Below are 16,119 nucleotides of genomic sequence, written 5' to 3'. Positions count from 1 at the left end.
AGGAAGGAGCTGTACAGGACTTTGATCTGGCCACAGCTGAAGTACTGTGTGCAGTTCTGGCCACTGCTCCATAGGAATAACAAGACAAGTCATACAAACACTGTAGCTACAAGAGCAGTTTAGAAATTTGGAATTGTGTGGTGCATAACTCACCTTCTGACTTGACAAATCCTGCCTACCAGTTACAAGGCAGGAGTCAGGGTTGTGATGGAATGCTGTTGACTTTCTAGTTTAGGTGCAGCTCCACTAACACTCGAGTGGCTTGACACTAGCCAGAAAAAAAAAAACAGCTTGTTTGATTGATACTCCATCTAACAATTGAATGTTCACTTTCCACCACAGTAGTAGGAGTGCGTGCAACCTGCAAAATGCTTTTCCACAACTCACCAAGGTCCCTACTATGGCACCTTCCAGACCCGCAACCTCGGTACCTCGAAGACCTGGGGGCAACAAATGCATGGGAACACTACTCCCTGCATGTTTCCCACAAAGCCACACATCCTGAAACTCTCTCCCTCACTGCAGGTTCAATATACCTACATCACACGGACTTACCAACACCTTCAAGAGCAATTGGGTCAACATTTATTCCCCAGAAATCAAAAAAACAAGAAAATCTAGTTAATTTTTCAAGCCCAGTGACTCTTCACCAGAACTTAAGGTGAAATTTTTAAGAAGTGTTTAAAACTATGAATGGTGTTACACAGTAAATAAAGAGAAACTGTTTCCAGGGATGAAATGTGAATGACCAGAGAATATAGATTTAAGATGATTGATGAAAGAACTGAAAGTGGTGCAAATTATGTTGAAATGAAAAGCACAGTATAAAAGAGGGGAAGCTGATTCGATGGGAACTTTAAATGGGAATTGAATAATTATCTGACAAGAAATAATTACAGGGTTATGGGGAAGAGCAGAAGAGTTGGAGTATTTGGATAGCTTTACTGAAGATCTGGCAGAGGCAAGTGGCTTCCTGTGGTGGATCATTCTGATTCTGATGTAAACTGTTCCCTATCCAAAACACTGGGCTGTTATGTAATGATTGTAGATAACAGGATGTTAATATAGAAACCGACATTCAAGGATTAACTCTTCTGGCATCGTATTGATTGTAATATTGTTGCTCAGTATTAATTATACAAATATGAAATGCCTTTTTTTTATTTAGGCACGGTACATAAGAATAGATGGTAGTATTCCATCTTCAGAAAGGATTCATCTTGTCCATCAGTATCAGAATGATCCAGAGACTCAAGTTGCAATCCTTAGCATCAAGGCTGCTGGACAGGTATTGTGATTACAATAAAAAAAGTGGAGATCAATTATTGATGTTTGATTAGGAGATACTAAACAAGAAGTGTAACCAATAAGTAATGTTGGATATTATTTTGCAATGTAATTTTAATGTAAATCTTGAAAGATTTTAACTTTCTTCCATCAGCTCTGTTGCTCTTTCATTTCAGGAAATGTTGGAACAGATGAAACAATTTTTCTTTCAGGTTTTTTAGTATTTCTTTCGGACGTATTTGTGCTTTTCATTTTTCTGCTTTTTTAAATTTTGGTTTTTGTTTGTTGCAATGATGTTTTCCCTTTTTTTTTCCAAGGGCTGATTGCACATTTTAAATGTCGGGACGATGTTGTGTGACAGGAACGGCTGGTGGAAAACAGTATATTTAGTCTGAGGGCCGTTCTCTGATACACATTTGGTGAATGTGTTGCCGCTGGGTTTTAGCTCAGCCTCTGGGTGGAGGCAGTACAGGCATTGTCTGTAAGCTGGAGTTTGGTGGTCTTGGTTCTGGATTGGAGGCATCGAAGATTGAATAGTTTCTCACTTGTGCTGTGGTTTAGTTCCACTGCAGCAGAGAATTGCAACCAAGAAGATGGGGAAGAATGCTGAATGTAAAGGGTCTGTGGTAAATCTTTTGAGGATCATAGCTTGCATGTCATCGTGAAGCAGATGAAGAATGGTGATAAATTTCAGTGGGCAGCTGAATTGAGGATTTCCATAATCCCTCAAGGTTGACAGATATAAAAGGCCTTCATGAGATTGAGGAAGCCCATGTACAGAGGTTGGTGCTATTCCCTCATCTTTTCTTGGATTTGTCATGTTCTAATAATGCCCATTGTGCTTCTTGACAGACATAAACTGCGCTGACATTTGGGGAGGAACTCTTCAGCCATTGGGAGAAGGTCACTGAGGAGGATTCTCACTATGACCTTTCCCATCGTGGATAATAGGGAAATCACTCTGTACTTTCCCTTGTTGGATCTGTCTCCTTTCTTGAAGATGGCCACTGAGATATCCTGGCTCACTGCCTTCCTTCCAGACAAGGACAACAAGATCATGGCTCCTCGTAAGAGAGCTCAAGCAGGGATACCATCTGTGCTGGAGGCTCCACTGTTTATCAGCTGTCATTGGCTTTTTGAACCTCATGCTGGGTTCAAGGTGCAATGAGATGGCAACTGATAATGTGTTGCAGGATAATATTGAGAGCACTTGTGTTTAAGCCTGTGTCTTTGTTGAGGAGGTCATCGAAATGCAGCAGGTATTGACTGCCTTTTGGTCTTTGAAGAGCAACTCTGTTTTTGGCTGTCAGCAGAATAGGACCTTGGATACTGGGAGTGTGGATGGTTTTGATTAGATTGAAGAAGCCATGCGTGTCATGGGTTGTCAGAATTTTGCTAAGTCTCTTGTGCTGTTTCCACTCACCATCTATTCCTCAGATCATGCACTTTTTTATTGCATCTCAACCTTCAGCTGCCTGTAGTCTTGTTTTGGTGTATTGAGTTTTGGTAGAGCTGCCAGTTCAGGAAAGTCTGATCCTGGATCTTCTAATTATTCTGATCAGAGTAGTCTTGCTGTTTCCTGGTGAACAGTTATACGTAGGATATTCCTCATGACTGCAACAACTTGTTGATACAATGATAGCCCCATTAGTAGATTAGGATAGAAACCTCTGAACAGGTTAATTAGAAAATGTTATGACACACCCTCGGAGCAGCTGAGACATGAAGCCAGGGCTTCTTGTTCAGAGGTAGGGACTATCACTGCACCACATTAGCCGTGTACTTACAACAGTACAGTACAGGAACACGTACTTCAGTCCAGCATGTCTGTGCTGACAATGATGTCATTTTGAACAAATTCTATCTGCCTGTAGAAGGCCTGTATCCCACTATTCCCTGCCAGTTTGTGTCTGTCTAAATGGCACTTAAACTTTGCTGACGTATCTGCTTCTACCATCTCCAGGCCGGTATTCCAAGCACCTACTATCCCCTGCTTTTTAAAAAAAACTTAGGTCAAACATCTCCCTTTAAACTTCTCCCTTTTCACCTAAAGCCTATGCCTCATAGCATTTGACATTTCCACCATGGGAAAAAGACTCAGAATATCCGTCCGATCCATGCCCCTCATAATTTTATAGACTTCTGTCAGGTTGTCCCTTAGCATCCCACACTCCTTACCCACATCCACTGGCTGCAGCCACAGGTGTTATCCCTTTGGTCCCTAATAGGTCCCACTCTTTCCCTGGTAACCCTCTTACTCTGATAATGCACTGATTAAAAAGCCTTGAAGTTTTCTTGATCCCATCTGCCAAAGGTACTTTTTGGCCCCTCTTTGCTCTCCTAATTTTCTTTTTAAACACTAGCTACACTGTATACTTTTGAAGGGCCTCCCCTGTTTTTAATATGCTCTACTTTACCTGTGGTTCCTCCTTTTCCTTTGTCAAACTTTCAATGTACCTTGACATCCGGGGTTCCCTAGCATTGCTGCCCTTGCCTTTCACTCTTAGAGAAACATACAGACCCAGAATTCTCACTGTACAACTTTTTAAAAGGTGCCTATTTTCCAAATATAGGCTCACCTGCAAGTAACTTCTCGTAGATTGTTTGCCAGATCTTGTCAAATGTTATTGAAATTGGCCTTTCCCCAGTTTAGACATTTTAACTTCTGCACTGTCCTTATCCCTTTCCAAAATGATTTTGAAACATAGAGTTATAGAACATAGAACAGTACAGCACAGAACAGGCCCTTCAGCCCACAATGTTGTGCCGACCATTGATCCTCATGTATGCACCCTCAAATTTCTGTGACCATATACATGTCCAGCAGTCTCTTAAATGACCCCAATGACCTTGCTTCCACAACTGCTGCTGGCAACGCATTCCATGCTCTCACAACTCTCTGCGTAAAGAACCTGCCTCTGACATCCCCTCTATACTTTCCACCAACCAGCTTAAAACTATGACCCCTCGTGCTAGCCATTTCTGCCCTGGGAAATAGTCTCTGGCTATCAACTCTATCTATGCCTCTCATTATCTTGTATACCTCAATTAGGTCCCCTCTCCTCCTCCTTTTCTCCAATGAAAAGAGACCGAGCTCAGTCAACCTCTCTTCATAAGATAAGCCCTCCAGTCCAGGCAGCATCCTGGTAAACCTCCTCTGAACCCTCTCCAAAGCATCCACATCTTTCCTATAATAGGGCGCCCAGAACTGGACGCAGTATTCCAAGTGCGGTCTAACCAAAGTTTTATAGAGCTGCAACAAGATCTCACGACTCTTAAACTCAATCCCCCTGTTAATGAAAGCCAAAACACCATATGCTTTCTTAACAACCCTGTCCACTTGGGTGGCCATTTTAAGGGATCTATGTATCTGCACACCAAGATCCCTCTGTTCCTCCACGCTGCCAAGAATCCTATCGTTAATCCTGTACTCAGCTTTCAAATTCGACCTTCCAAAATGCATCACCTCGCATTTATCCAGGTTGAACTCCATCTGCCACCTCTCAGCCCATCTCTGCATCCTGTCAATGTCCCGCTGCAGCCTACAACAGCCCTCTACACTGTCAACGACACCTCCGACCTTTGTGTCATCTGCAAACTTGCTGACCCATCCTTCAATCCCCTCATCCAAGTCATTAATAAAAATTATAAACAGTAGAGGCCCAAGGACAGAGCCCTGTGGAACCCCACTCACCACTGACTTCCAGGCAGAATATTTTCCTTCTACTACCACTCGCTGTCTTCTGTGGGCCAGCCAATTCTGTATCCAAGCAGCTAAGTTCCCCTGTATCCCATTCCTCCTGACCTTCTGAATGAGCCTACCATGGGGAACCTTATCAAATGCCTTACTGAAGTCCATATACACCACATCCACAGCTCGACCCTCATCAACTTTTCTAGTCACATCCTCAAAAAACTCGATAAGGTTTGTAAGGCATGACCTACCCCTCACAAAGACGTGTTGACTGTATTTGATCAAGCCATGCTCTTCCAGATGGTCATAAATCTTATCCCTCAGAATCCTTTCTAACACCTTGCAGACGACAGACGTGAGACTTACTGGTCTATAATTGCTGGGGATTTCCCTATTTCCTTTCTTGAAGAGAGGAATTACATTTGCCTCTCTCCAGTCCTCAGGTACGACTCCAGTGGAGAGCGAGGATGCAAAGATCTTCGCAAGTGGCGAAGCAATTGCATTTCTCGCTTCCCAAAGCAGCCGAGGACAAATCTGGTCCGGGCCTGGCGACTTGTCAATCTTAAATCACTCTTATGATCACTCTTCCCAAAATGTTTGCCCACTGAAGCTTTAACTATTTCTTGGGCTTTGATTTAGCACCTCCCCAGATCTAGTAGGACTATCTACATACTGACACAAAAAGTTATCCTGGATGCTCTTTAAAAATTCCACCTCCTACTAATCCTTTTATCCAATAGCGATCCCAATTCATGCTAGGAAAGTTGAAATCCTCTACAACTGTACCACAGTTTCTCTCATGTCTTTCTGTGATTTACTTCAATATCTGCTCCTTTATCTCACATACTATATATTTCATTTTATTTTATTTCTCCTCAATTACAACATTAATTTGATCAATTCCTTTATAGCACCTGTCAAATGCCTTTGGGAAATGCAAGTGCAGTGCATCTACAGATTTCACTGTTCCAAAGAGCTCTAATTAAATGGTTAAATATGATTTCCCTTTATTCAAAACCAAATCCCAAAAACCTTGAGTTTTTTTCATTGCCCAGCGATAAACTCCCTAACAATTGATTTTAACCTACTCCCACGACAAATGTTAAGCTAACTGGCCTTTAATTTTCTTTTTCTACCTCTCACCCTTCTTGAAAAGATAAATTGTGTTTTCTGCTTTCCAATCTGGTGGAAGCTTTCCTGAATCTAGTGAATTTTGGAAAATTCGAGTCTGAAGTCTAATTAAACCTCTTAAATCACACATGACCGAATATAATCTGGTCCTTCATTGAAAGCATTCTATGAACTCCTTTTCCAGGCTGCCATTGCCAATTTGATTTTTCCACTTTACATGTAGATTAAAATCACCCATGATTTATTGCAGCCGTTCCATCATAAGCATGCAATTTTTTTTCTTGTAACTTTGTCCTGCACTGTGGTTGTTATTAGACATCTGTGGACGACTCCACACAGGTAAGCACCTGGAATGTGCAAGTTAATCTCAAAAGCACAGCAGTATCCTCTGACCCCTCTCCTACCTTATTCATTGTCACACCTTCCTGTCCTAAGTTGTCTACTTTTTCTCTCTAACAATACAAAGACCTCCATGATCCTTGGGTTAGAAAACCTGGAAGTGAATGAATTGTCACTGCTTCAAGGGTCTATATACGCTGATCAATGTTGCTCATGTCCCTTACTACAGCTGGAATCAGACAGCCCTGACTTGAGGTGTAGGTCTGACTTCTGGAACCAAGTGTGAGATATTTCTCCACCCCTCCCCCCCTCCCTTGCTGTGTTGGAAAATGTTCAATTTGGCAGCTATTTACATGACTTTGAGTTGGAGCAACTGTATCTTTATACATTTGTTCCAGATGTTTGTCTTGGATCACTTTCAGGTCCAGAAGCTCCCACGTTCCACATTTGTAACACACACCTATCCCATCAATGTCTCTGTACTAATTAGTTAAATTTAATTTGTTCATTTAACTATTTATGTGAAATTAATTGCTCCTCTCGAGCAAAAAATTACTATATGCATTAAATGCTGATACCACTTGGAATGTTGTATACTTCTCAATTAAACTGTTAAGTGTCTTGGGTATCTATGTTAAAGTTTTAGTGCTTTCTGTGAATAGACCTACCCTAACTGAAGCATCTTTAGCAGGCTATTTACACAATTCCTTTAGTTTGGCACAAGCTGGCAATCACTTTACTAGATACCTGTGATAGCAGTCTTGATTTTCACTCTCTGATTTTACAAAGCAGTAGCAGTGGAACCTGAGTAACAGAAATCAGTTGGGTACAGAATTATGGATAATAACCAGTATCCAAAATCTATTGTATTAATACTTCATGTTGTAAATGAGTTGCAATGATTCCCCTACATTGCAGTCTAGATGTACTAAGCTGTAACACTGGTGAGTTTTAAATCATGTAGGCTATTAAAATGTTCTCTACTTAATTTTATTGTATTAAACTTTATTCTGCAATTCAATAACTTTTGTAAATTTTTAATGTTGAGAAGTGTGATTTTTCAGAGCAGCCGAAATGCAATGACCGTGTTTTCATTTACTTTTTCGTATTACTTACAGGGTTTAACATTTACGGCTGCTACACATGTTGTCTTTGCTGAGTTGTTCTGGGATCCTGGTCATTTGTTGCAGGCTGAAGATCGGGCTCATCGTATAGGACAATGCAGCTCGGTTCATATCCATTATCTTATTGCCAGAGGAACACTGGACTCACTCATGTGGAGCATGCTTAAGCGTAAGGTAGAGTTTCCACTAAATGTTTTAAGGAATATTATGTACCAGGATGTTGAGTGCCAGTGGGCATGCAAAGAACAGCCTATCAACAGTAAGATGCTAACTTGGTGAAACTGCAAAACAGGACCATTTACAAGAATAGTTATAGAATGTGGATAGAATCAAGAAGATGGGTGGTCCTCCTTGGAGAGAAGGAGATTTGATAGAGGTTTATCAAATCATGAGTAGACTAGATAGAGTAGACAGGGAGAAGCTGTTCCTGTTCATAAAAGGAGCAAGACAGAGAGGATATTTAAAGGTTAAAGATTTAAAGTGATGTGAGAAAGAAACAAGGATGATTTGGAAAAGTCTCTTTCACAAAGCGAGTAATTAAGGTATGGAATGCACTGCCTGGAAGTGTGGTGGAGGCAGGCTCAATTGAGGTATTAAAGAGGACACTGGATGATTATTTGGATAGAAACAGTAGCGAGAATGGGGATAAACTGGAGACTGACGCTAAGTAATGATTCTCGTTTTGGGGAACCAGTGCAAGAACACAGAATGAGCCATAACACCATCTTCTGCATCGTAACAACTGAGAGATTCTGGGACTTAGATGCCATACAGCATAAGCAGCAAATGTTTAACATGGATAAGCAGTTCCACAACCAGTCAATCAGCTCTAAGATCTCTAGTCCTATCTTATCCAGTCATTAATGGTAAGGGACAAACAACTTGCTGGAAGAGTCTACACAACATACCCATATTCAACGATTAGGGTGCCCAATGTATCAATGTAAAAGATAACACTAAAGCATTTACAACCATGTTTTCCAGTGGATTATCTATCTTGGCCTTCTCAACATGTATCATAGACTTCAGCCAATTCAATTCATTCCATGTGATATTAAAAATGTGGGAGGCATTAAATACTACAAAGACCTGATGACATTCTGATGATAGTACTGAGTTGAGTGCTCCTGATCCTGCCATGGAGTGAGCTAAGTATAAAAGCTACAGCACAGCTACCTGACAATGTGGATAATTGCCCAGTTATGTTCTGAACACAAAGCAACAGTCCAGCATTGTCAATCAGTCTACCTATCAGTCTACTCTCGATCATCAGTAAAATGATGGAAGGCATCATCAAAAGTGCTAACAGACATCAATTGCTTAACAATAATCTGCTCACTGATACTGTTTGGGTTACACCAAGGCCATTCCACTCTCTTGATTTTATTACAGCCTCGATTCAAACATGGACAAAAGAGTTGAGTTCCTGCTAAGGCTGAAACCTTTGATACCAAGGCCTCATTTGTCCAGGTTTGGCATTGATGATCCTGAGCAAAACTACAACCAGTCGTAATTGGGAAGACTCGCCACTGATGGGAGTCTGTTATTGGAGGTCAGCCATGTTATTTCCAGGACTTCTCTGCAGGTGTTGCAACAGGAGCAGCTCCAATGTTATTCAAGAAGCTTGGTACCATCCAACATTAAGCAGCTCTTTGATTGGCATCGCATCCAAAAATATTCATTATCTCCACAATTTGCACTCCCTGGCAGCAGTGTGTGCTATCTCCAAGATGCACTGCAGAAATTTGCCAAGACTCCTTAGTCAGTACGTTCCAAATCATGACCGTTGTCATCTAGAAGGACAAGGGCAGCAGATACAAGGGGGTATCACCAACTGCAAGTTCCCCTTTTAAGCCACTTTCCATCCACACTTGGGAAAGTATCGCCGATGCTTTAGTGAACCTGATGAAAATCCTGGAACTCACTCCCTATTTACAGTATAGGTCTAATGACAGCAGTTCAAGAAATCAACTCACCTCCACCTTCTTAAGGGCAACTAGGATTTGATTCTAAATGCTGGCCCAACCAGTAATGTCTATATCCCATGAGTGAATTATTCTTTTTAAAAATGCAACACAGAAATAAGCCATTGGCTCAGCAAATAGCCCAAGGATTTCTTCCCTCCTGAGAGAGAATCTGAGTAAAGACTATCAACATGACATTGTCACCAAGAAATCTAAGATGGAACTGGGAAGAAATTTTGTTTATCTGAAGAGTGGTGAAAATGCTGAACGCTGTCATTTGAAGTGGTTGATACCAATAGTATAGATGCTTTTAAAGTGACTGTGTGCATGTAAGTAAGAAGGGATTAGAGGGTTGCAATAATATAGTTAGGTAAGGAAAGATGGGAGAGAAGGCTTATGTGGAGCATTATTATCTGCATTGATTGGTTGGTAGAATGGTCTGATCTATGCTTTAGATCCTTTGGAACTAATTGCTCTCCCTGATGCTTCGACCTGCTCGTGTTTGCTCTCCAATGTTATATTTAATTAATTCTGAAAGTTACATTTGAATCCGCTTCCAATATCTGAGTCTTTGCATTTCAGATCAGCTTAACATGCTACATGAGTAAGTTTCCGTTTCAATTTGATTATTTTACCAGTAATCTTAAATCTGTACCTTCTCCAGTGGAAAATTTCCTCCATGTGTTCTGTATCAAAGCTTTTTATAATTTTTGAGCATTTGTATTAAAACTCCCAAAAAACTTCTCTGCCCTAAGAATAAAATATTATTCTTCAAACTGACTGACATTCTTTATCCCTGATATCATTCTAATTTTTTTATAACTGCACGTTGTTGACTTCTTTCCAACATGGGCATACTATTCCAGCTGTGTCTTGGTATGTGACTTATGAAGATTTTGTACAACATCCTTGGTTTTGTATGCACTTTTTCAATTTATGAACCTAAGGATCACATATGCTTCTCTAACTGGAGGAAATGCTCCTCTACACGTTTGATTAAAACTTTTCTCAGTTGTATCTCCTGTTCTGATCCTGAGGATATAATTTTAATATTTCAAATCATTACATTAGATTAGTAAGCCACACCCTTGCCCCTGAGTCAGAGCTCTGGGTTTGAGTCTCATTTCAGAGCTTGTTGACAATTACAGAGATAAACACTAGACAGGGTGGTTAAGAAGATGTTTAGCACACTTGCTCTCATTACACAGTCCTTTGATTACAGGATTGTGTTGACATTGTGCAGGACATTGGTGAGACCTCTAATGGAATACTGTGTCCAATTTTGGTCGCCCGGTTATAGGAAGGATGTTATGAGGCTGCAGAAGATTCAGAAGAGATTTACCAGGATATTGTTAGGTATGGAAGGTTTGAGTTATAAAGGAGGGCAGGATAGACTGGGTTGAGAGATAATGGGAGCTGCAATGCTGGAGAATCCGAGATAACAAAGTGTGGAGCTGGATGAACACAGCAGGCCAAGCAGCATCTTAGTGTAGGGGGTTGAGAGGCGATTTCATAAAAGCCTGTAAATTAATGAAAAGTAGAGATAGGGTTAATGTTAGTTATCTTTTCCCTAGATGGGGGATTTCAAGAGTAGGAGGCACACTTTTTAAGGTGAGAGGAGAAAAATTTTAAGAAAAGACATGAGGAACAAATTTTTTAAATTTGAGGGTGGTTCATGTTTGGAATAAACTTCTTGAAGTAGTGGATGTGAGAACAATTACAACATTTAAAAGATATTTGGATAAGTACATAAATAGGAAAGGTTTGGAGTGGTGTAGGGCAGAAGCAGGCAGGTGGAAGTAGTTTGAGGAGGGGTCACCGGACCAGAAACATTAGCTGATTTTTTTTTTCTTCACAGATGCTGCCAGACCTGCTGAGCTTTTCCAGCAACTTCTGTTTTTGTTCCTGATTTACAGCTTCTGTAGTTCTTTCAGATTTTAGTTTGGGATTATGTTCAGCATCGATTGGTTGGACTGAAGGGTCTGTTTCTGTGCTGTGTGTTTCTATGACTTGTGACACTGTTCAAACAAGTCAATAATTGATATGCAAATCCTTCCAACACTTACCCACTTTTCCGAAGGCATAAGTGTATGTGAAGATTCAGAACAGATTCCTATTTTAGTGACTTTACACAATGTTATCTTGGTGATATTTCAGACTTTTCCACAATGAGGCCTCAAAACTACACAATTTAAAATCAATCTCTTTTGCAAATTAGCATGTCTTCTTTACTCCTGTATTATATTTATAAAGCTCTAATTTTGATGGCTTTGTCTGCCTGAGCTTTACTAAGAAATTATAAATGGCATTCCTGAATCCTCTAGTCGGCCATATCTTCCAGTGACTTTGCATTGAGTTTAAACTCCCATTCTTTTCCCTTTCAAATGAATGCATCATTCACATCCACTGTAAATTACATCTGCCAATGTCTTCCCATTCTGTGAACCTGCCCTTTTGCAGTCATCCTTACTGTTTGGAAAAGTCCCTATTTTGCCACAACAAGGTTATAGATTACACCTAAATCCTAACCAACTGTACATTGTGAAAAAAAATGTAATGTAACTTATACCCCATGAGTTCAAGACTTCTTTCATATCCAAATACTTCAATTAAACTTGTATTAAAAGTTCTGCATTGATTAACTTGTCATTAATTGCCAGGTTTATCCAGATCTCTCTTCCTGAAATTGTCATACTCATTACCATTGTAACTTGTACAATTAAGAAGAGGTTTGAAATATTATCAAAAGCCCTCCTGTCTCCTTTCTGAGTAAACAAAGCCTAGAGCCGGATGAACACAGCAGCCCAAGCAGCACCTTAGGAACACAAATACCAGACAGAGGCTTGGGGACTGCTTTGCAGAACACCTACACTCGGTTCGCAATAACTTCCCCGTCGCGAACCATTTCGACTCCCCCTTGCATTCCTTGGACGACATGTCTATCCTGGGCCTCCTGCAGTGCCACAACGATGCCGCCCAAAGGTTGCAGGAACAGCAACTCATATTCCGCTTGGGAACCCTGCAGCCCAATGGTATCAATGTGGACTTCACAAGCTTCAAAATCTCCCCTCCCCCTACTGCATCCCTAAACCAGCCCAGCTCATCCCCGCCTCCCTAACCTGTTCTTCCTCTCAACTACCCCCTCCTCCCACCTCAAGCCGCACCCCCTTTTCCTTCCTACTAACCTCATCCCGCCCCCTTGACCTGTCCGTCCTCCCCGGACTAACCTATCTCCTCCCTACCTCCCCACCTACATTCATCTCTACAGGCTCCATCCGGCCTCTTTGACCTGTCTGTCTCCTCTCCACGTATCTTCTCATCTATCCATCTTCGATCCACCTCCCCCTCTCTCCCTATTTATTTCAGAACCCTCTCCCCCTCTCCCTTTTCTGAAGAAGGGTCTGGCCCAAAACGTCAGCTTTTGTGCTCTGAAGGTGCTGCTCGGCCTGCTGTGTTCATCCAGCTCTACACCTTGTTATAACAAACATGTCTGATCTCTTCAGGTTTCTGTTTAAAGAAGCTAGCCAGGAATCTTTATTGTTAAACGTATGTTGTTTGCTTCACTTCCTCTTGTCACACAGTCAAGTAATTTGTTTTTACAGTATCGGCTAAAACTTACAGAATATGCTGTTATTCAAGTTACCAAGTTACTGTGCTCCGGCTTGAGTGTGTTTTCTGAAGGAGGTATTTAAACAGGAAGAGGATTTAAGAATTAAAAATATATGTATATGAGAGTTTTTAATTTGACTTTTCTTTCTTTCACCACTTGTCTTTATTTTAACCGTTCTCATTCCTAATTTTTCTGTCAGCCAATGTATGTACGGATTTCTGTAGAATAATGTTCAATGTATTTCAGTATTGATTTGACTATTGGCTGTTGCCAATTACTCATTTCTGGAATTGAAGTGTTCAGTCATCTTAAAGACAATGGCCAGAGAACAAACGTGAGAACTTAAAGTTCAAACTTCAACCATGAGGCATTGGTCCAAAGGTCTACTGCTGTGTTTAAAAAAATGAATAATTAAAGTGCAGACCTTATAACAAATTTAGAATTTTTTTGAAGTTTGAAAATATGTTTGTTTCAAATATGTAGGCCTGGTCAAATGAGCAAATTATCTGCTGTTTTTATTCACTGAAGATGACTTACTCTGCTTCTTAATTACAGACTCGTGTAACAAGTAACACATTAAATGGAATAATGCAACACTTGGAAGTGGAAGAGGGCGATAAAGAAAAGTGGGACTTCTTAAATACTGCATTGGCCTGGGTGCCAAATGAAAATTTTTCAGGAACTGAGGATGGAGTGTTTTTCACCCATGTAAGTGGTTCAACGTTACTGACATGAATAGTAATTTTTCAAATCTAAGTATTAATAGCAACAATTTTTGAGTACACCTAATGGATAGAACATTCTGTTTCATGTTATGTTTGTTAATATTAGTACTACACTGCCAGTCATACATTTTCATATTCTGTGACACCAGTTCATTTTCAGTTTATCTCACCATCTTTGTTGCATCCTATTTCTCAACCATGATCATGAGAAAAATCAAGAAATATCTTCAAAATTGTCGTACGTAATAAAGAACAAAGCATAGCTGAGGCAATCATTCAAGTTACAAATTCGATTGATGTTTGTAAACCACTGGAGCCACTCTTGTGGATTGTGATATTAGTGCAAGAACTTGATTTGCATACCCACTTGCTCCCATAAATCTATTGTTTGTAAATTGCAAACTGTTCCTCTAGCTACCTTCCTTCAGATACTTTATTTCTACAGAGCAAAGAGAGTATATAGGGTTTTAAAATTCAACAGTAAGATAAATGGTTTGCAAATAATAACAGTTTTGAGTTACTACTGTAGACCATAACACTTTACTTGGATAAATGTTTTTAACTGTCATTTCTGAAATTTAAGATAAATCCGATGATCCCATTAAAGATTTTGGCATTGGCAGTAAATGTTGAATTTAATAAATGCTTTTAAATAGTGCTTGGACTTTCCAAATACCATCTAAATTGTTGCAAATTTAACACAAGGTTAATGACTCCCCTTTAATGGGCTTTTAAGCTTTACAGATTTCTAATTTTGTCGTTAAATTGATTCATCATTTTTTTGAAGTAAATTATATTTTCCTTTCAGTTTGAAAAAGAAAAACAGCATGACATCCGCTCATTCTTTTTGTCAAAACCTGACTCCAGGGAGAAACGCAAGAGAACCCTTCAAGATTTACCCGTCAGCCAGTTTTCTGATACATTCGAGCTGCAGCAATCACCTGATTCCCCCAATTCAGCTCAACAACCACAAGGAAAGCTGGATGAATTAAATGCAAGAGGTGGTGAAAATGAGAATGAAGTGATAAGCAAAATGAACAATGATGAGCTGCTGTTTAAAGATACCTTTGAACCACAGACTAAACGATTGAAATCTTTATTCACGCCAATCAAAAATAAGGCAAGTTCAAAAAAGAAAAAGTCCAAAGGTGGGCTGACACCATCCACAATTAGAATTTCAAGTACTCAAAATTCCCTGGGCGAAGCACAACTTACCTCACGAAAACTGCCTGTAACTGAAAAAACGTGGAACTGCAAAATGTGCACGTATACTAATAATATCTTTCTGTCTTACTGTGAAATGTGTGAAACTCTGCGAGGCTTTGGTAAGATTCTTCTTTTATCTTGAATCAAATATCTTATCAAAATACTTCCTGGAAAAAACATTCTTTATTAATAGTTTACTTCAATTAAATATACAGGTAAATTGGTTTACCAATCAAGGGGAAAGCTTCTGATCATGGGAAAGATTCTAGTACTTGGAAGATATATTTTATGTTAGTGTGATTATTATCTTAGTGCTGTAAAGGCTGACTGCTATTTTGGTTTTGTTTTTTGCCAATAAGCAACTAATATTACAGAAGAAAGCGGCTGCTATTGAATCTTTTCATCTTGCACTCATCAGGAACAGATGGAGACTACTAAATATCAAAGGGAGCTACAACTTATATTCATGAGAAACCAGGGTGCTGACTGATTGGCAAGTGGACTCTAACTAGTTGAGACGTTGTCATGGAGAAGGCACACGGGACAGATACCCCAAAGGTTTTAATTTTTAAAAAGACAGGTTGGGTCCGATCGGCCAAGGCGTGCCAAAGGAATGCACCAGAGAACCGTGTCCTCGGGCCTTTGCTTAATTAAAAAGGCACAATGTCTAGCAAGTGTAATTCAGGCATGTTGCAAGCTTGACTGATGGTCTTAGGTTGGTTGTTGGTGTAATTCTTAATAGGTTTCACCTTAGTAAGCTCAATGCCGTGCTCAAATTCACCTTCGAATAGAGCTGTCTGCCATTAGCCAGCCTTCACTGATCAGTTTGAGAGTTGGAATTCCTGTAGCTCTGCAATATTAGATTGACCCTAGCAGCAACTTTGTAAATAGTGCTCAAGCCATTTGCTCAGCATCCTCACCTGATGGTGAAATAGCGCACTTCAAAGCTGTCCTGTAGGAATTGGCCACCCTGAACAGATTGCTTGATGTATGTCATGCAAATAAATGGCTTGAGGTTGCTACTTTCATTCCTTAAGTG

General features: G+C 40.1%; 1 protein-coding gene across 4 annotated transcripts in view; it reads left to right on the top strand.

The window, feature by feature from the left end:
• zranb3 (zinc finger, RAN-binding domain containing 3) overlaps window positions 1–16,119 on the top strand; it is a 135,743-nt gene that overhangs the window by 86,768 nt on the left and 32,856 nt on the right. For all 4 annotated transcript variants that reach the window (XM_059647428.1, XM_059647429.1, XM_048534524.2 and 1 more), the window contains exons 8-11: window positions 1,169–1,288; window positions 7,570–7,749; window positions 13,705–13,857; window positions 14,683–15,199. In XM_059647428.1, coding sequence (XP_059503411.1) covers window positions 1,169–1,288; window positions 7,570–7,749; window positions 13,705–13,857; window positions 14,683–15,199 — 970 coding nt within the window. The remainder of the gene's footprint in view (window positions 1–1,168; window positions 1,289–7,569; window positions 7,750–13,704; window positions 13,858–14,682; window positions 15,200–16,119) is intronic.

This window comes from Stegostoma tigrinum, chromosome 7, assembly GCF_030684315.1.
Source record: "Stegostoma tigrinum isolate sSteTig4 chromosome 7, sSteTig4.hap1, whole genome shotgun sequence".
Taxonomy (NCBI): domain Eukaryota; kingdom Metazoa; phylum Chordata; class Chondrichthyes; order Orectolobiformes; family Stegostomatidae; genus Stegostoma; species Stegostoma tigrinum.
Note: the sequence above shows the minus strand (reverse complement) of the source record. Positions and strands in the feature narration are given on the sequence as shown.